This window comes from Podarcis liolepis (assembly GCF_965112155.1).
Source record: "Podarcis liolepis genome assembly, chromosome: 15".
In the NCBI taxonomy this organism is placed as follows: Eukaryota; Metazoa; Chordata; class Lepidosauria; order Squamata; family Lacertidae; genus Podarcis; species Podarcis liolepis.
In genome coordinates, this window is record NC_139566.1 from 12,010,764 (window position 1) to 12,031,760 (window position 20,997).

Here is a 20,997-nt window from a genome sequence, read left to right on the forward strand (position 1 = left end):
TCCTTTTACCTACTGAAGATGGCGGCGGCGGTGTTTCTGATTCTGGGGTGGGGTTAAGAGCCGCGCGTTCCTGGCGCGGAGGGCTCCCAGCACCCAGGTGAGCAAGGGCGGGACAGGAGGTGCGGAAGGGCAGGCGCGCACCCTTGGGGGCCGAGGTGGGTACGCTCTTTGCAGGAAGGGTGGGCGCCGCTGGGAGAGGCTCTTCCACCCGGCGAGCAGGGGACACCTGGGCTCCAGGGTGGCGCTGAGCCTTGCACCTGGGGGAGGGAGGCGGGGGGCGCCTCTTGCAAACCCCCGCGCCCTCCCCCCCCCGGCGTTTCTATGGGGATTGGATTGGGAAAGGGATCCTGAAGGGGAGAGGGTGGGGGAGGGGCTCGGCTTGGGCTCCATCCCCCTCCCTTGCCAACTGAGCTTTAGCCGTAGAGATCATCCCAGATTTTTAGCGGCAGGATGGAATTGGTGCTTCCGTTGCGAAATAATTAGATATGTGTGTGCGAGATCCATATCTGTATCCCGCTGGGATTTAAAAGGCGAGGCTTTTATAAGGAGGTGGTTGCTCAGAGCAGAGATTGGGAAGGGACCCGGTGGAGGACAGGTGAGTCGGTCGCGCCAGGATATATACAGGTGAAAGCAGGTCAGGGAGGAAAGGAAAGTTGCTGGATCCAGCTGTGTTCAAATGGAAGTGTGCTACCTTTTGAGTTACTCAGGGCTCTTTAATTTTCTGCGGGATGTCCGAGGAAAAGGGTGGGATGGGGATGGGGAAAGGAGCAGGGGAACCAGGCAGCGCCAAGATGGAGAGTTCTTACTTGAGCCTGCTGCGTTCAAAATGAACTGCACCAGCTTTTGAGTTACACAGGTCTATTCCTTTCTTGTTGGCTGTTCAAGTAAGGGGGATAAGAAATGGTGGTGGGTAAAAACAGTGCTAAAATGTTGCCATGCCTAGTTTATGCTGCTCCCAGAGGATTTCTCCTCCCCTCAGTCAGTTTCCTAGGACCAAATACAGATGAAACTGTGTCTTTGTTGCACGGCTTATTCTGACACTTTGAAGATGACGTATGACATATTATGCTTTCAATAATCTGGAGATTATGCAGGGAATAGAAGCCCTGTGCTCTGCCACTGCCAACCTTATTTTGCCAGCTTTCGGACATTTCCCAAAGTGCTCTTCTAGCATATCTCTGGAAACGTGAGGTCTAGAATCTTAGTTTCTTAACACACAAACACCCCTTTTTGAAATTGGATTTTGCACCCCAAACTGTTACGTGCATACGTGGAACTGTGATATCTGTGTAGCTGTGCATGCAACTGTTTTAACCTTAAACTGAGCAGCGGCGTAGCGTGAGTTGTCAGCACCCGGGGCAACGCAAGTAATTTGCGCCCCCCCAACCCCTAATCTGCGAGTTGCCGCTGGCGCTGCCGCGCAAACAACGCTGCTTGCCCGGAGGAGGATGGAGGCAGAAGCAGCCGCCGCCTGTGGCTCGGCCGAGGGGATGGCGGCGGCGGCAGGGTGCAGAGGCTGCCCGTGCCCGGCCAGGCGTCGGTGGCGGCGTCGGCGCTGCTGCAGCGGCTGCTCCTCCTGCGAGCAGTGAGCGGAGCGCAGCCACAGCGACGGCGGGGGGCGCGCGCGCTAGGGCGCAAGGCTGGCGGTGGCGGCGGGGAGCCCGGCGGAGGAAGGAACTTGTCCCTTCCCTCTGGACTCGCGCCCCCCCCAGATGTTGCGCCCGGTGCGGTCGGCACCCCTGGCACCCCCCACGCTACGCCACTGAAACTGAGCCTTTGCTCGGGAACATTGCATGTGAGAGTCCAGTTTATTTCTTAGTGCCAATGCGCTACAATCCTTAGTGCAGGATGCGGTACGAAGTTAAACTATGGAACTGCTCCCTCATCAGGTGTTGAAGGCTACTAACCCTGGTGGCTTTAATAGGATGCTGGACCAGATAGGACATTGGCCTGCTTCTTATGTACCTATGCAAACCTTTTTATTCATAAATATAGGGGTTGGACTTGGACCAGGGGCAGCTGAACGCCACAACCCACCACACCGGGTGACTTTGAACCAGTTGCACAGCATTCATATTCTCTCTCTCGCTGCCTAACCTGCTTCACAAGGTCACAGTGAGGGTAATCTGGGGGCTGATGGGCGAACCATGTGCACTGCCCCAAGCTCCAGGGGCTCCCAGAGAAGAATGGGGCGAAATATCAATTTTTTGGCCTGTGCACTTTATCTGCTCCCCCTGACTGGTAAAAGTCGCTGGTTTCAGTTTGCAGGAAACTGAGACAGGTTTGGGCAGCGTGGTGCCTCGGGGTTGGTCAGGTTCTCTTCGGGAATGCTGGCGCGTGTGTGTGTGTGAGCGCTCGCCAGTTCTCTTTTGTCCCGCTGCAAAGCCGTCTCTCGACGCTGCCTGTAAGGGGGAGAAAAGGAAACCTGATGCCTTGTTGCCAGTTTCTGTTGTTAAAATCAAAAATTATAACAATAGCAAATTACGTATAAAGTAACAGCAAGGCTGTCGGTCCATTGAAGATTTCTGAGGTTGGTTAATCATTTTTTTCATTTGGCCTTGCCAACAGGTTGCTAGTCCATAATGTTATTTCATAGAAAAGAATTGCAGAGTTGGAAGGGACCCCAAGCGTCATGCAGTCCAACCCCTGCAATGCAAGTTGTTGTTGTTTAGTCGTTTAGTGGTGTCCGACTCTTCGTGACCCCCTGGACCAGAGCACGCCAGGCACTCCTGTCTTCCACTGCCTCCCGCAGTTTGGTCAAACTCATGCTGGTAGCTTCGAGAACACTATCCAACCATCTTGTCCTCTGTCGTCCCCTTCTCCTGATCTTTCCCAACATCAGGGTCTTTTCCAGGGAGTCTTCTCTTCTCATGAGGTGGCCAAAGTATTGGAGCCTCAGCTTCACGATCTGTCCTTCCAGTGAGCACTCAGGGCTGATTTCCTTAAGAATAGATAGGTTTGATCTTCTTGCAGTCCATGGGACTCTCAATTGCAATGCAAGAAATTGGACTAAATGACCCTCAGGGTCTCTTCCAATTCTATTTCAAATTTTTTTTGTCCCACCTCTCCTTCAAGAGGGGCGTACATGGTTCTCTCTCTCCCCATTTTAAGCTCACAACAACCGTGTGAGGTAAGCTATGGCTGAGAGATGGTGACCGGCCTCAAGGTCACCCAGTGAACTTCATGGCTGAGTGTGACATAATAATAATAATAATTTATTGTTTATTGTTTATACCCCGCCCATCTGGCTGGGTCTCCCCAGCCACCCTGGGCAGCATCCAACAAAGTATTAAAATACATTCTCACCATTCCACCACGCCTGCCCTCTCTACTTTGTTTCCATCATCTTCAGCAGGCCAAGAGCCTGAAGGCAAGGAGGAGAGGCAAGGACCTGGGACCTTCTACATGCCAAGCAGATGACCTGCCCCTGAGCCTCATCCCTCTCCCCCTGCTGCTCCCCAGGAACGGGTCTTCAGAGATGTGCTCTCCTACCTTCTTGCAGGTGCGACTGCTGTCCTTCTGAGGCCCAGGGAGAAGACCTTGCCCCCCACCCCACCATGCTCCGAAGGCTCCTGGATCGGCCCTGCACTTTGGCTCTCCTCATTGGCTTCCAGTTTGCCTTCATGGCTTATTTCTCCTTTGGTGGCTTCCGGAACTTGGCCTCGATATTTGGGCACGACGCCAACCCGTCCTTCGACTACTCCCGGACCCACGACGTCTACACCAACCTCAGCCTCCTGCCTCAGCAGCCCCGCTATGGGAGCCCCACTCAGTCTCTGCCCTACTGCCCGGAGCGGTCGCCATACCTCAGTGAGTGGGGCTTGTGACCACGTTGCTCAGTGTGGAGGGTGAGGGGTGGTTCAATGTAGGTTCCGACATACAAGGGGCTTGAGAGTCTCCCTTGCCCTAGAATACAGAGAATCACTTGGCTTTAAAATAGTGATGGGGAATGTTGCGCCCAGGGGCTGAATGTGGCCCTTCATGTGTCTCTCTCTGGCCCTTGTTACTCTCTCCAAGTTGCACACCACACCAGCCCTGCCTGCTCCATGCCCTCCTTGCGTGCGTTCGCTCTTGAACTGTAACAATGCCTTCTGCTTACCTGCATGGAGAGAGGTTTGTGTGTGTGTGAGGAAAAATGCTGACTTTGGCCACTTCTGTGCAATATAGTGGTACCTCGGGTTACATACGCTTCAGGTTACAGACACTTCAGGTTACAGACTCTGCTAACCCAGAAATAGTACCTTGGGTTAAGAACTTTGCTTCAGGATGAGAACAGAAATCGTGCTCAGGCGGCACGGTGGCAGCAGGAGGCCCCATTAGCTAAAGTGGTGCTTCAGGTTAAGAACGGATCTCCAGAACGAATTAAGTACTTAACCCGAGGTACCACTGTACATGTAAGGCACTATTATGCCACTTTAAACTGTCATGGCTTCCCCCATTGCATCCTGGGATCTGCCATTTGCTAAGCGAGCTGAGAGTTGTTAGGAACCCCTCCTATGCCCCTCACAGAGCTACAGTTCCCAGAGTTTCCTGGGAACAGGAATTAACTGTTAAACCACTCTGGAAATTGTAGCTCTGGGTGGGTGGGGAACAGGGCTCTGCTAACAACTCTCAGCACCCTTAGCAAACCACAGGTTCCAAGTTGTATTACGCTGCTTTAAATCCACAGTGCAGAGGAGGCCTTTTGCACGGCCTACAGTAGAAAATTAAGAGCTGCATTTGTTGCCCTGACACTTTTGCCTCTAGCTCTGTCCTGCACTGGCATGTGGCCTCCAGAATATTACCCACGAGGGAGCGTGGCCCTCAGGCTGGAAAAAGTCCTCCGCTTTGTTTTCCAAAATGTTTTATGTTCTCGAAGGCCGCAGAGAAAACTATTCCCATGAAAGCTCAGTATTGCCAGATTAAAACCCTGACGCAAAATGTGGGTGGGTGTATGCAAGATTACAAAGTCTCTCAAAGCCACTTAAAAAATAAATAAGATAAGGCTGTTATCACAGCTTTATGCCTGGTAGTCTCTTTGTCTGCTGCTTGGGCCTGGGTAAATGTTTAATTATTAGATCACATGGCACCCCATTAAGTGGCTGAGCCTTTTCAAAGTTGCTGAAGGAGCAGTTTCGTATTGCTGTGTATGAACTTGATCACTTTTCCTGTGGAATTCCTATTGCAGGAGGGAAATCCCACCCTCAGAGGCCAAATATGGCCCTTTGGGCCTCTCTGAACAGCCCTTACAACTCTCCCCAGGCCACACCCCTCACCCACCCTGCTTTGCACCTTCCTTGCGGTTTTGGTCCTGTTGAACTCTGCCTCTTGCTTATCTGGAGGGTGGATGGAGAAGGGCGTGAGAGAGCAGGTGCAGAAGCTAGCCTGTTGCACAAGGATGAAATTAATGTGTGTTGCTCCACCCACCCCTGGCATGCGGCCCTCAAGAGGTAGCCAAGAACAGAGTGTAGTCACTGGGCTGGGAAATGTTCCCCACTCCCTTCCCAGTTGCAATGAACAGTTTAACCCTGTGTTTGTCTACTCACGTGTCAGTCCATTGAGTGCAGTGGGGCTGATCTTGCAGGGATGTGTGGGCAGGATTTTCAAGCATGCCCCAGTACCTGTCCATTGTCTGTGATTTCCGTGCTACTTGTTGCTTCTCTTTTCCCCTTTGTTAGATGTTGAGACTGTAAGCTCCTTGGGGCAGGGGCTTGTCCTTCTGCACTCTGTAAAAATGGCATGCAAACTGACAGCCCTGCCAGTACACAGTATAAAGGTAAAGGGACCCCTGACCATTAGGTCCAGTCGTGACCAACTCTAGAGTTGTGGCGCTCATCTCGCTTACTGGCCGGCATACAGCTTCCGGGTCCTGTGGCCAGCATGACTAAGCTGCTTCTGGCAAACCAGAGCAGTGCACGGAAACGCCGTTTACCTTCCCACCAGAGCGGTACCTATTTATCTACTTGCACTTTGACGTGCTTTCAAACTGCTAGGTTGGCAGGAGCAGGGACCGAGCAACGGGAGCTCATCCCATCGTGGGGATTCGAACCACCGACCTTCTGATCGGCAAGTCCTAGGCTCTGTGGTTTAACCCACAGCGCCACCCGCGTCCTTAGTACACAGTATAATTGTGTACTAATTACAACAGTAACTTGAGCAAATGAAAGTTACCACTCCTCCAAGGTGGCCCTCTAGATGTTTCTGAACTATGAGTCCCATCATGCCTCACCACTGGCCATGCTGGCTTGGGCTGATGGGAGCTGGAGTCCAGCAACATCTGGAGGGCCCACAGGTTCCCTAGACGTGATTTAAGGCAAGGGTTCTGAAACTGTGGTCCACAGATTGCCAATGGACTGCGAGCGTCAGTCAGGTGGTCCCTGGCATGTCAGTAAAAATGCATCATTTGCATCACAATTTCCAGAACTCAGTCCTACTGGATTCAGCAGCACTTTCTCCTGGGGAGTGTATAGGATCGCAATCTATATTTTTAACTTAGGCCAGGAATCCTCAACTTTTGGGGGCCCAGGGGCACATTTGGAAATCTAAGAAACTTCTGGCCACCACAAAGTACCCATTTCACAGGTGGAAAAGCCGGTGAGTCTCTCACACACATCCAAAGAGGCAAAATGCTTACATGCACTTTTTTACATGCACTTACATGGACTGCAGACCAACAGATAAGCAGGCCACCCTCCCTTGATTTATTTTTTTTTAAAGAGAATAGGAGGGGGGTTGGGGAAACTGATGGCACCATAATGGGTGCCTTGTTAGCTACCTCAGATCTAAGCTGACAGTGCAGTCTAATAGGAAAAAGATAATATAGCAACCCATCTACTTGTGCCAGGATGGTTTCAAGAAACACACAACTTCCAAAAGTCAATAGAAAAGTAAAAGGCAGAAGATATAGTTTTCACCCCTGCCTTAAAGCAAAAGCCCAGAATATCCAGGAAAATAGTTTTAAGGTTAAAAGCAGAGCTAACGGTAAGAATGTTAATAGTGCCAAAATGATACCTTGCATGATTATATATAGCAACAGAGTTTTGGTAGTGAAGATCTTGGAACGTAGGGTTGTATGAAGCTTATTTTTTTATTTCCTAAAATTTACACACCTGAGGGTAAAAAAACCTCAGTGCTTTTACCATAAACAGCCAAGTTCTACTCAGAGTTGAAGTTAATGGAGATGACCAACTTGGCTCCACTAATTTCAACGAGTCTACAGGTTCATACATAAAACAATTTGGAGTCGCTCCCAGAGCTGTGATTCCAAGAGTAGTTTAACAACCAATTCCTTTCCCTAGGGAATTCAGGGTATTGTAGCTTTGGAGGGACTTGGGAGTGTCTCCTAACAACTTCCAGCACGTTTAACAAACGACAGTTTGTTTAGGATTCTTTGGGGGCAAGCCGTGACAGGTTAAAGTGGTGTCATAGTCCTTTATATTTATAGTATGGATGTGGAACAGAAGGTAAGAGAGAAGACCTGGCCACCTCCCTCAGCCGAACGGCCTGGATTAGGAAGAGGGTGGCAGGCCTGGAACCCTTTTATAGTGGGTAGCGGCACAGGATTGGCTGCCCGGTGTCACATGACTTCTTTGGGCCTGGAGGATGCTGGGCTGTGGTGATGGTGCCTTGGCTTGAGATGCCCACAGATGCCTCCTCTAGTGATGGCAGCTCCAGTGGTGCAGGGAGCCAGAAGGGCCATAGCTCAGTGGCAGGGCATCACCTTTGCATGCAGCAGGTCCCAGGTTCAATCCCAGCCTCTCCAGACAGGGCTGGGAATGTCCACCATCTGAAACCCCAAAGAGCTGCTGCCAGCCAGTGCAGGCAGCGCTGAGCTAGATGGACCAGTGGGTCTGGCTCAGTTTAAAGTGCGCTTCCCGTTGCATTGTCCACCTGGGGCTGCTGCAGTCATATTAAGAGCAGCAACTCCCAACCCAGATTGCTCTGACTTATTTTATTATAAAGGAAAGATGTTGAGGGTGCTTCTCTCTAGTCTTGTGGGATTATCCCTGACCCAGATGTCCTTGGCGTGGGGACAAAGCAACATTTGCTCCTAACAGCTTGTTATCCTTGCCTTTGCGTGCTCATCTCTCGTTCCGTTTTTCTGGGAAATCCTGCTTACAGCTTAAAACTTTGTCGCCACACCTGACATGCACAGAGTCTCCTTGTGCCATGGAAGGAAAGGTTAGTTTAGCTCCCTGCCTCTGGGGTGAGAGATGTTTAGATAGAGCCTTCGTGTCGGGTATTCATGCAGGCCTCGTGAAGACTAGAAACTTGGGCAGATTCTTTGGGGGTTTTTGGAACGCTGCATCAGAGAGATGAGGCAAGCATCTCTCGCTGGAAGAGCCCAGTGCCTGCATGTGAATTTTTGATTCTGTTCTTGTTCTCCTCTCACCCTACCGACTCTCATCTCAGTTGGCCCCCTGACAGTGACCTTCAGCCAGGTGCCGAATCTGGAGCAGATTCAAGAGAAGAACCCGGCGGTGGGCCTTGGGGGCAGGTACCGCCCTTCCGCCTGCGAGCCACGCTCCCGGACAGCCGTCATCATCCCGCACCGCAACCGGGAGACGCACCTGCGCCACTTGCTCTACTACTTACACCCCTTCCTCCAGCGCCAGCAGCTGCAGTATGGGATCTATGTGGTCCATCAGGTGCGTTTGTTTGGGATTTGTGTGTGTGTGTGAAAGAGAGATTAATTCAATGCAACTCGGGTGGGGGCAGTGCCGGATTTACATATAGCTTAGGGCCCCACTCTCTTGGGGGCCCCCAAAAAAGTTTAAGGGAAAAAACCTGGATGTACATTTCCAAAATATAAGATAAAAAACAAATAAAATAAAACCCACATGCAGCAACAGAGTTTTGTGTTGTGAAGGCTCCTATGATGTAAGTAATGGGTCCCGCCTGCTCCCTAAAATATCATATACAGTGGTACCTCGGGTTACAGACTCCGCTAACTCAGAAATAGTACCTTGGGTTAAGAACTTTGCTTCAGGATGAGAACAGAAATCGTGCTCCAGCGGTGTGGCGGCAGCGGGAGGCCCCATTAGCTAAAGTGGTGCTTCAGGTTAAGAACAGTTTCAGGTTAAGAACGGATCTTCAGAACGAATTAAGTTCTTAATCCGAGGTACCACTGTATATCATATATATATGGCATATATTCAACACAAAAAACAGCAACAATTTGTTGTTGACAAAGGACAGCTGGACATATAAAGGGCCCCATTACCTTCAGTAGCTTAGGGCCTCCTCAAACCTAAATCCGGCCCTGGCTGGGGGAACCTCAGGCCCAAAGCAGCTACCAGAGGCCTGGCCCTCAGGACTCAAAGGTGCCATGCAAATTTTGCGCCCAGCTTTTGACCACTTGTGACCAAGTGAAGATGCCCGGGCACCAGGACGGCGCCTGACATCTCCACCATCTGAGGATTGTTGGAGCTTGGCTGTTTTCACATGCTGATACACCGCCCTGTGGAATTCTACCAATTATATTTTATCTCCACAATCGGAATGAGTTTTGGGAACCAAAATGCTTTTTCAGGGCAGCCTGAGCAGGAGCAGTCACCATTAAGATAAGGTTGGAATAGGCCAATATATATGTGGACTCTCCCTAGATCAAGTGACTTTTCTTCTTTAAGTTCTCAGAGCTCTTAACCGAGCTCAAGGTGAACTAGCCAGATTTTTAACTGAGAATCAAACACAGTCAGTCCATCATTTGAAAAGTAAGACTTTAAAGCCGTCTCCCCTCACAAAATGGCAACTAAAACTTCTGTTCTGGTGACTGTGACCTTGTTTTAAGGAGCCATTTGGCACTGAGTTTATATCTCTGAGTTTCTAGCACTGCTGACAATAATATTATAACAATAATAATTTATTATTTATACCCAGCCCATCTGGCTGGGCTTCCCCAGCCACACTGGGCGGCTTCCAACAAAATGTTAAAATACAGTAATGCATCAAACATTAAAAGCTTCCCTAAACAGGGCTGCCTTCAGATGTCTTCTAAAAGTCTGGTAGTTGTTTATCTCCTTGACATCTGATGGGAAGGCGTTCCACAGGGAGGGCACCACTACCGAGAAGGCTCTCCTGCCTGGTTCCCTGTAACTTGGCTTCTCGCAGTGAGGGAACCGCCAGAAGGCCCTCGGTGCAGTTGCCTTGTGACAGGGCTGGGCCTCGTGAGTCTTGCTCCTCGCCCTGTTGCCACTTCTTCCCACTCAACCCTGCTTCTCCGTAGGCTGGCAATGCGACTTTCAACCGGGCCAAGCTGCTGAATGTGGGCGTGAAGGAAGCCCTAAAGGATGAGGAGTGGAACTGCCTCTTCCTTCACGATGTTGACCTCATTCCCGAGAACGACCACAATCTCTACATCTGCGACCCGTGGAGTCCCAAGCACGTCTCTGTCGCCATGAACAAGTTTGGCTACAAGTGAGAAGGCAGGGATAGGGGAGGGTGGGACTGATCGCACCATGCTTTGTGGTGGGTGGCTGGTTGTCTTCAGGGCTGGCTCCATGGTGTTACTTTTTTTTGGAAAAAAATATATGTATTAATTTTTATATAGCACGTAACAAGAGCAGAACGAACGTACAGTGGTGCCTCGCAAGACGAAAAGAATCCGTTCTGTGATTCTCTTCGTCTAGCGTTTTTTTTGTCTTGCGAAGCAAGCCCATTGAAGGATTAGCGCTATTAGCGGCTTTTAGCGGCTTATCTGCTGATCGGATCAGCTGATAAGCGGCTTAGCGGCTTAGAAAAAAGGGGGGGAGGGGGAAAAAACCAGCAGGAACTCGCAAGACATTGTCGTCTTGCGAAGCAAGCCCATAGGAAATTCGTTTTGTGAAGCACCTCCAAAACGGAAAACTCTTTCATCTAGCGAGTTTTCCGTCTTGCGAGGCATTCGTCTTGCGGGGCACCACTGTATAAACATTAGAAAATGTAAAAACAAGTGCAGAATCCAACAGGTTTCCAAAGAAAAAGAGAAAAAGTGAGTGCCAAATACTGAAATTACTGTCTCTTCAGAGCTGGCCATGTTTGTGAGGTGGTTTCCTTGTTTGATTAGAACTATTAACATATTTTGAATAAAGGGAAACCAATCAATAAGGAAACCAATCAGTAAGGAAATGATCCTTGCCTTGACTTTCCTGGAGCCTTTTTAACCACACTGGTTGGTTTTTCCAGACAATGAAATTGGCCGAAATCTGTGCAGACTGTTCAGTGTTCTAGCTTTCACCATTTCTGGGCTATTTCAAAACACGAGCAGAAAACATAATCGGGTCCTGATACTCCTCCTCAAAAAGGCTCTTGTGTTTTGAAGGCAGCACTCAGAGCGCACTCACTCCATTTCATTAAATTCATAGAATCAGTTAAAAAATATCCAAACTACACCCAAAAGTAATTTCCCATCATTGCCAAGTGGGCCATATATGAATTAAGTTTGATTTGGGGTTGGACTTTCCATCTATGTGCAGCACACTAGCACATGCGAAACAGCAAATGCTTTGCAAATTTGTGTCAAGAGCCTTTCCCACCCCTGTGTCTCTGAAATATCTAGTGCAGGGGTTTCCCGGCGTCACTTAAAACGACTAACAATGGTGGCCTTTCTCTCCATTTTCTCTTCTGCCCCTTTCCCACTCCAGCCTCCCATATTCGCAGTACTTTGGCGGTGTGTCGGCCCTTACCCCGGACCAGTACCTAAAGATCAACGGCTTCCCCAACGAGTACTGGGGCTGGGGAGGCGAGGACGACGACATCGCCACCAGGTGAGTGTCCCTCGTTCACCCCTCTCTTTCTGTGGTGGCCGTTGTCTCTTCGCCCTCTGCTTTCCGACCTGCAACCATTTCGCCCACTCGCTTAGAACATTCATTGCTCTTTTTGTTTTGGCACCTGACTCGGCGGGAACTGTAGCTGAGGGGTTGGCGGTGGTTCGTTCAGTTGTTTAGAGCATGGTGCTGATAACGCCAAGGTTGCAGGTTCGGTCCCCGTATGGGACGGCTGTATATTCCTGCATTGCAGCGGGGTCAGACTGGATGATCTCAGGGTTTCTTCCGACTCTACAATTCTAGGATTCTGCAGTTCAAACCCTGTTGGTAACCTTGCACGCCAGTCTCCGGAAACCACAGGAGTGCGTAGTTAAATGATGGCGCTCTCTCCTGCAGGAGGCAGTGATGACCAGCAACTTGGTGGCTTTAAAATAGGATTGGACAAAATTAATGGGTTTGGTTTTTTTAAGACCTGCTGTTGTATTCGGTTCCTGCTTGCAGGTTTCCTGTCGGCTTTGGTTAGCTGCTGAGAGAACAGGATCCTGGATGCCTTTGGCAACTCTTAACAACTTAAAAAGGACTAGAAACTTGTTTTTTTAAAAAAAAGAGAGAGAAAGAAATAAAAAGTGGTAGAAGCAGCTCAGATTCCTAAATTCCAGGCCAGATAATCATTCTTCCTGCTTTTTTTCCTGCAATTGTGAAGAACTGTGGCATAAGTGTAGCCATGGTTTTTAGGTTAAAAATGGGCAGTGGGAAGAGTAGCTGCAGCTGGTAGATTTACACTCTTTGGTATTGTAGTTTTCCCTGCCTGTTGCAAGACTCGGAGATTATTGGAGCACTGATTTCCCCACCCAGCCTATGTTTGTTCCACTCCCTTCTTCCCACTCTGCAACTGGAGTGCTGTTTTCCTTCTCATCGCCTTCATTATCATCTCTTTTTATCTCTTTCTTCCACCCTGCCTTGTGCACGCTGTCGGATCCTTGCATGCTCATTTTTCCCACGCAGGCTGTGGCGGTTTGGGCTGCAGCATTCAGGTAAGGTGAGAAAATTGCAGCAAGCCTGATGACGCGCCCAGCTCAGTAGTCCCATGTGTTTGTTGCATTAGGGTTTGAACTTGTTGGTGAATTGAATGTCTGTGATGCCATGGGATGTTCACAAATGCTCCAACACTGGGGGTGGGGTGTCTCTTGTGAGATATTGTTGGGTCAGCTCAGCAACGGTGAGAGAAGGTGGAAAGGGAAACTGCACAGAACAATGAGATTTTTAATGGAAAGGCGGGGCTATAAATGTTTTCTGAGGGTTGTGCCCAACTTAGTTTTACTCGGGGTAAAATTCATGGAGATTATCCATGTTTTTTAACTTCATTGGGTCTATTCTGAATAGAACTAGCTTTGGATATAGTCCAAAGATCTATGCTCTTGTAAGGAACAGATGTGAAGCTTTAATTTTGCGTATTTGATCCCAAAGAATGCATGTCCAGAATTTTTGAGGTGATAAAAGAATTATCTAATGGGGCACCAGAAGAAAAACTTAATCTATCCCTGCAGACATTAGAATTTGAGTACCTAACACCTCACCACCCTGGGTTTAGCACACTTGTGAGCTACTTACTAGGAATTGTTCCACACCTGCCCCATACATTTAAAGCACTATGACACCACTTTAAACTGTCAATTCCCAAAGAATCCTGGGAAGTGTAGTTTGTTAAGGGAGCTGAGTGTTGTTGGGAGAACCCTGTTCTCCGAGAACTACAGTTCCCAGAGTTCCCTGAGAAGAAAGATGGATGGCTAAATAACTTTGGAAATTGTAGCTTTATATTCAACGAGGGTGTAGGGCAGGGCAGTGAGGCGTAGTCTTTATTTATTTCATTTGTTAGTTCCATTTCTCACAGGGGAACCCAAAGCAACTTACATTAAAACCGATTGGGAACATCCAGTAAAAATCCAAAAAGTACCACTAAACGGATAAAGCAGAGCACGACTTAGCGATCCCACCTCATTCAAAGAGGCCACAATGCTATTCTTCAAATTAAGGGCCAAAAGCCAGGGTACCTGGCACCTAAAAATAAAGAGATGCCTCTCTGGAAAGAGCATTCTGCAAGCAGGGGGCCACCACAAAAAAGGCCCAATATTGTGTTGCCACCTTCTGAACCTCCTGTGGAGGAGGCACTTGAAGAAGGACTGCAGATGATGTTTGCAGGGTCCGGGTCAGTTCACATGGGAAGAGAGAGGCGGTACTGGGGTCCTGAGCCACGGAAGTCTTTATAGGTCAAAACCTGCACTTTCAATTTTGCATGGAAACCAATTGGCAGCCAGGACGATCGTGCCAGAACTGGTACTATTCGTTCAGACTGTCCTGCCCCAGTCAGCAATTTGGCCTCCGAATTCTGCACCAGCTGCAGTTTCCGAATGGTCTTCAAAGGCAGCCCCGTGTGTAGCACATTGCAGTAGTCCAGCTCTGAGGTTACCAGAGCACAGGCGACAGAATTAGGCTGTCCCTGTCCAGAGACGGATGCCAGCAGCTGAAGCTGATGGAAGGCACTCAGCGCCACTAAGGCCACTTGAGCCTTGATGGATTCAGAAGTACTGAAAGACTATGCCTATTCCTTCAGAGAGAGTGTAACTGCAGCCAAGGTATGACCTGTGGAGAGAGTTCTGAGGGCCAAATAGAGAAGCCTGGAGGGCCGCATTCACAACCACCCTGGGCTTGAGGTTCGATATCACCACTTTGCAAAAAAAACCCGCATAAGCCCTGGGAAGGAGGCAGGATCCCAGCCCCAGGAAGGTTACAATCTTAAGATTTGCCAGTGAGGGGTGGCAGGAAGGAGGAGGAGAGGGAACTAAGAGACATGGATAACAAAGGATTAATAAAATTGGTACTTGGTTCCAACAGGCTCGCCCAGGGAAGCATTTTGGCTCCCAAATTGTGCCTCTCTTCAATGGATTTGACTAGGACTGTGCATCGCCATGGCAACTGTTCCACCTCCTGCTGCGAGGGAACAGCAGTGGAATGCTTAACCTTGGGCGAAGATAAAGGAAAAGCTTGAGAGAGAGAGAGACCCGAGTGGGTAGGGGTAGGAGGGAATTGGCTGTGAGGGCGTGCCTACGCTCTGCTTCTGGAAAAATCCCTGCACAAAAGAGTTGGCGTTAAAAGAGAGGGAGGATGTTTAGCGCAGCAATGCACATTACCCACCTCCTGATTGGTCAGGAGTCCCTGACCTCAGAGCAGGTTCGACGTCTCTGTTAGGGAGCTGCCCAGGCAAGCTCTGACTATAAATCCACAGCCCATCTGACTATAAATCCAAGCCCATCTGACTATAAATCCACAGCGCTGGCCCAATATATTTTGCCACCTGAGGCTAAAAACAAAATGGCGTCCCCTTCTCTTCCTTCTCACACTCTCTATTCTGTGTACAGAAGCTGGCAGGCCTAGCAGTAGACTCTTATCGAACACTGTCAATGAGACAGCGTCACCCACTGTTCCTAAGGCTGCATACTGCGTGTGTCTGTGCATTTATTTGGCCACATCTGCACCTTGGACCATACATTTCAAGCATTCTTGTACCACGTCAACCGTCATGGCTTCCCGCCTGACAAAGGATCTTGCCAACGGCAGTTTGTTAAGGGTGCTGAGAGTTGTTAGACCACTGCTACAACTCCCAGAGTGATTTAATAACCAGTCCTGCTTCACAAGGAACTCTTGAGAACTGTAGCTCTGTCGGGGGAGCTGAGCACTCTTAAGAAGAGTTTGAAGAGTGTGGATTTGATATCCCGCTTTATCACTACCTGAAGGAATCTCAAAGCGGCTAACATTCTCCTTTCCCTTCCTCTCCCACAACAAACTGTGAGGTGAGTGGGGCTGAGAGACTTCACAGAAGTGTGACTAGCCCAAGGTCACCCAGCAGCTGCATGTGGAGGAGCAGAGACGCGAACCCGGTTCCCCAGATTACAAATCTACCGCTCTTAACCACTACACCACACTGGCTCTTAACAGACTACAGTTCCCATAATTCTTTGGGGAAAGCCATGGCTGTTGAAAGGATTGCCGTGGTGCTTTCAATGTGTGGTGTGGACAAGGTCTAAGTTGGTAGATAATGGACAGCCTTTGCCATGCTTCCAGCAGCAGTGTAACATTATAGTGACAGTCTATCCCAGTGAGCAGTTTGCTTGCTGTGTGACAGGCCTGTGGCAGACCTAGCTCTGGTCTCCAATGGAGGGGGGTTGGCGGTGGACATTCTGTTGCCACCACCACTCCCTGCACTCCTAAACATGTTGCCTGAGGCATCTGCTCCACTGTGGCTAACAATAGGGCCGGGCTAGCAAATCCTAATTTGGCTTCCTTGCTTCTGTGTCTCCAGGGTGCGCCTGGCCGGCATGAAGATCTCACGGCCTCCTGTCTCTGTCGGCCACTACAAGATGGTGAAGCATAAGGGAGATAAAGGCAACGAGGAGAATCCACACAGGTGTGCTGCTTCCCCCCTCCTCCCACGCCCCCCAAAAAACCCTGCAGTTGGAGGAATAATCATTTTATTATTTGTACCTGTCCATCAGGTTGCCCCAGCCACTCTAGGCGGCTTCCATCATATACAAAAACATAATAAAACTTTAAATTTCAAAAACTTGCCTGAACGGGGCTGCCTTCAGATGTCTTCTAAATGTTGTGTAGTTGTTTATCTCCTTGACATCTGATGGAAAGGCGTTCCACAGGTAGGGGGGCCACTACCAAGAAGGCCCTCTGCCTGGTTCCCTGTTACCTCACTTCTTGCAGGGAGGGAACCAGCCCTCGCAGGTGGACCTCAGTGGGTGAATGATGGGAGTGGAGATGCTCCTTCAGGTATACTGGGCCGAGCCAGTTTAGGACTTCAAATGTCAGCAGCAACACTTTGAATTGTGCTCAGAAACGGTCCTGGGAGCCAACATAGATCTTTTTATATATAGTTATCCTTATCTCCTGCCAACCTAGCAGTTCAAAAGCATGTCAAAGTGCAAGTAGATAAATAGGTACTGCTGAGGCGGGAAGGTAAACAGCGTTTCCATGCGCTGCTCTGGTTTGCCAGAAGCGGCTTAGTCATGCTGGCCACATGACCCGGAAGCTGTACGCTGGGTCCCTCGGCCAATAAAGCGAGATGAGCGCCGCAACCCCAGAGTTGGTCACAACTGGACCTAATGGTCAGGGGTTGCTTTACCTTTATCCTTTATTAGGCATAGCAAACCACACAATTATCAAACAGACACCGTATACAAATTGTGCAAAATATGAGCTCAACATAATAAGGTTTGTCCTGGTCAGATCTTTAACTCCAGAGAAAATCAATTTGCATAAATAATACAATACAGCACTCCCGAATCCCCGATCAATTAAGAACCACTAATTTTTTATTATTTTGACTCCCTCCTTTGGCAATCCTCACAGAACTTCTAACCCAATGGTTGCCATTAATTTGATTGGAATTAATTTTATAATGAAATGATTTTAGAATGTTTTATTGTTTTACTGTTGCTAGCCGCTCTGAGCCCGGCTTCGGCTGGGGAGGGTGGGATATAAATAAAATTTATTATTATTTATTATTCTCTTTATAATGACCCAGTCTTTCTACATGGACAGCACTTTCAGGACCTGTGGCAGAAGAGTGCTTTAAATGTATGGCACAAATGTGACCTTGCACATACACACTCTCTCGCTGTCTCTCCCCAACCCCGTAGGTTTGACCTGCTGATCAGGACGCACCGGGCTTGGACCCAGGACGGGATGAACTCCCTCTCGTATACCCTCCTCTCCAAGGAGCTGCAACCTCTCTACACCAACATCACGGCCGACATTGGCACCAACCCTCGGGCCACCCGGGGCGGCAAGGGCTCAATCCCCAGCCTCGGCGGCAGGAACTATCCGAGCGGCAGCAACCACGACTTCCGCCAGGAGATGCTGCGCAAGACTCCGTTTGCCAAGCTCTCCCGGGCCATGGGTTGGGGGGAAGTGCCCTTCGGGACCATCCAGGCCCTGCTGGATTCGGCGACGGGAGAGCGGGGGGCTCCCAAACAGGAGAAGACGAAAACCAGCCCCACAGCGGGGAAGGCGGAGCGGGAGGTGGGGTCCCCCCATGCGGTGGCTGGCAGCGCCAGGCCAGGAATCCTCAGAACGGTCGTCCTGGCAGCGGCACCCAGTGCGGAAGCTGTGAAGCGAGAAGCAGAGGATGCTGGGAAGCATCTACCCGGGCGAGGGGAGGCAGAGTTTTTCAAGACCCCTGCCTCCCTGGTCCAGAAGCCCATGAGCAATCACACTGGCCCAGGAAGCGCCGGCTAGGGCGGGTGCAGTCCAAGCCGGTGGGCACTAGGCACCACAGCCAAGCCTCAAGCCTCTAGAACCAATCGTAGGAGTTGCAATAATAATCAGGCTGTGGCCTAGAGCCCATCGGGCTGCCTTCTCTGTGTCTGCTGGGTCACCAGGGCCCAACAAACCCGGACTGGACAATGGAGAGAGACCTGGGAGGGGCAATAAATGGTAGTTAAATTTCCACTGGGGCGGGAATACACTCCACATCCTGATCCCTCAGCGATTGACTCCTGGTTCCACCTGCGGTGCCGTCTCCTCCCGAAGACTTTGGCCCTACCTCAGAGGTGCCACCAACTTTCTGCAGAAGAGTTAGGCCTCGCTGCTGCGCAGCCATACCCCCTTGGCTTTGGGGCTGACTCTCACTGTGGGGCCTGGGGGTGTTCTGTACCGTTAAAGGGGGTCATTAAGCTGCTGTGACATTTTCGTGCTGGTGGATTTTGTCGGAGGCAGTGGACAGAACAGGGGGAAGAGGTGGCTGCGTACGATTGAAGTGAAGGAGGGCACATCCACCAAGCCCCATCCTGTTGCTGGTGCCAGGCTCCCTCAGAAGCAAAGGCCGTTCCTGCAAAAGCCCTTGGGCTCATGTCGTCCCAGTGGAAAGATGCAGGCCTCTTCCCTGCCTGGTTTGGAGAAGGGGCACTCCACAGCCTGGTGCTGCTGGGTGCCTTCTTCAAAAGGCTGGCAAAGCGGGGCTCTCCTGCTTAGCCAGACTTGTTGAAAGAAATACGTCCATATACAAACACTATTTTTCTGGCACCCTCCTTCCTTAAGAGGAGGAACTCTGCCCAGTCAAGGTGCTGGTGGTGAACCTAACATTTGGTAGGAGAGAGGTCTGTCCCCGTTGTCGTCCGTCTCCCCCCCCCCCCAATCGAATTGAAACCTAGATGGCTGCTTCCTGCAGTTCTCTGAACCAACCCCTCTCACGTTTTCTGGAGTTGGACGCAGATGGATGCTGGAACCTATTTAATCATTCTGAGCCAAGCAAGAAATCCCCCCCTTTTTTTAATGTCCAAGGATTAGGGCCACATTCACACAACGCATTGAAAGCATTAAAGTGCCACTTTTGTGGTCATGGCTTCCCCCAAAGAATTCTGGGAAATGCGGTTCGTTTGGGGTGCTGAGTGTTGCTGTAGTGTCCCTAGTTCACCTCACGAACGGGATTTCAATCCCTCTTCACAGGGAACTGTGGATTTCAGCTCCATGAGGGGAAGGGCAGGGGGTCATTCCCACAACTCTCAGCACCTTAATAGTTCCCATGAATATTTGGGGGGAGACATTTAAAATGGTATGATAGGTCTTTAAATGTATGGCATGAAGGTGGCCTAGCTTCATTTTGGGGTCAAAAGTGGGGCTACTTCTCAACTTTGGGCTGTCGTGCAATATATTCCTTCCCAAGGAGGTCCCTTTTTAATGGTGTAGTGCCATTTTTTGTACCCTAATCCCCATCCCAAATAGGCTAAGGTGCCAGCTGGATGCCTGCCCTCCCAGGCTGTTTTTAGCACCTTGGGCCCCCTTCCTTGCCTGAAAAATGGCCTATGTGGACCATTGGAAATGGGGTTTGATCAGCCCTGTACTTTCTGTAGCTGCTGAATCATGGTGGTTTTTAAAATAAAAATAAGCTGGAAAGGGGATAGATTGTAAAACTTCCTGTGAACGGAAGTTATAGTGATATAGTTAACATTACACAACGCCCTCTTCCAGCTCTACACATTCACACACACATTTTTCTCTCTCTTAGGGCTGGTCCCAGCCTGCAACCTGTGCCCCACCCCACCCCAATCCTCAGAAAAGGCCCTTTCCTCTTCCTCTTCGCAGGTGTGCGTCTCACAATCGCTCTAGCTGTTGGCAGTGGTGTGTAGTTATTTATTCTATTTATGGAGTCCTCGTTCTCTCTCGCTGTAGCTGCTGTCCCTTGCCTCAGTTTTTGATAAACCGATTTTTTAATGAAATAAAAACATGGTCCGTGGATTAAAGAGGAAAAGAGTGAGCTGTCTTCCCTGGTTAAGAGTGGCTGCCCTGGCCCTCTGCAGGCAGGAGTGGCCCTCGGGCCTTCTCTAGGTGGCCCTTGGGGACTGTCCCCTCCAGGCCCTCTCCTTGTGTGCCCTTGCACTTGAATAATGTTGCTAGGAGGGTGGAGAGAGGTGTGGGTAGAAGTAGAATCCTCTGGCTTTTGCTTGGCTGGAATATAACCTCCAAATGCAGCCACTTTTGCCTCTGCCCCGCACCAAACCCCCAATATGCAGCCCCTGGAAGGTTGCAATTAGGGCATGTGTGCTTCAGGCAATAAAAAGACCAGCTGTGGGACAGGTAGAATAGATGTCCCCCCCCCCCCCAGTACGGACAAGAAATAGGATGGGCGTCACCGGGTGAACTTCTACCTGCACCAAAGAGGAAAGGGCACAGGGCATAGAGTTGGTTGTGGAATGCCTATGTCCATTGGAAGGCTAATAATTATTCACAAAGCAGCAACAGCAGCCGATGCTGATCTTACTTGCTAGAATAATTTCTGTCGCAATCCTGTACCTGGAAGTAAGCCCTGCTGCAAACAGACACCTACTTCTGAGCAGGCACATGTATACCATTGCACTGCAATTTAAACCCGCAACTTAACACACATTTAACTAGTGCACATTCAGCTTCATGCATATGACAGGTTTTTTTTTAAATTAAAAGGGGGCAGGATTCCAGGAAAAGTGGCTATGGCAATTGACCCTCCAGCTGTTTGGGGACAACAGTTCCCATCATCCCTGGCCACTGGTCCTGTTAGCTAGGGATGATGGGAGTTGTAGTCCAAAAACAGCTGGAGGGCCAAGTTTGGCCACCACTGAGAGATTTGGGCTTCAGGCATGAGCTCAAGAATGTAACTCCTGTGTAAGTTGCAGTCTTCCTGCACAGTGAATTCTAATGAATGCCTGCTATAGATCTCCTGCACAGGAGGAGACCT

At 49.8% G+C, this 20,997-nt stretch overlaps 1 protein-coding gene across 7 annotated transcripts; it reads left to right on the top strand.

Moving 5' to 3' along the window:
- Positions 1-20,036, top strand: B4GALT3 (beta-1,4-galactosyltransferase 3). Of its 7 annotated transcripts, XM_083477611.1 has the most exons (8): positions 24-87; positions 3,350-3,383; positions 3,503-3,810; positions 8,392-8,627; positions 10,205-10,395; positions 11,601-11,723; positions 16,081-16,185; positions 17,426-20,036. In XM_083477611.1, the coding sequence occupies exons 3-8, from the start codon at positions 3,558-3,560 to the stop codon at positions 18,021-18,023; spliced, it is 1,506 nt and encodes a 501-aa protein (XP_083333737.1). In that variant the 5' UTR covers positions 24-87; positions 3,350-3,383; positions 3,503-3,557; the 3' UTR covers positions 18,024-20,036. The 7 variants fall into 7 exon arrangements, with proteins under 7 accessions (XP_083333735.1, XP_083333738.1, XP_083333734.1 ...); XM_083477609.1 differs by lacking the exon at positions 3,350-3,383 and having other exon boundaries at positions 1-97; XM_083477612.1 differs by lacking the exon at positions 3,350-3,383 and having other exon boundaries at positions 14-87; positions 3,500-3,810.
- The last annotated feature ends 961 nt before the right edge of the window (positions 20,037-20,997 follow it).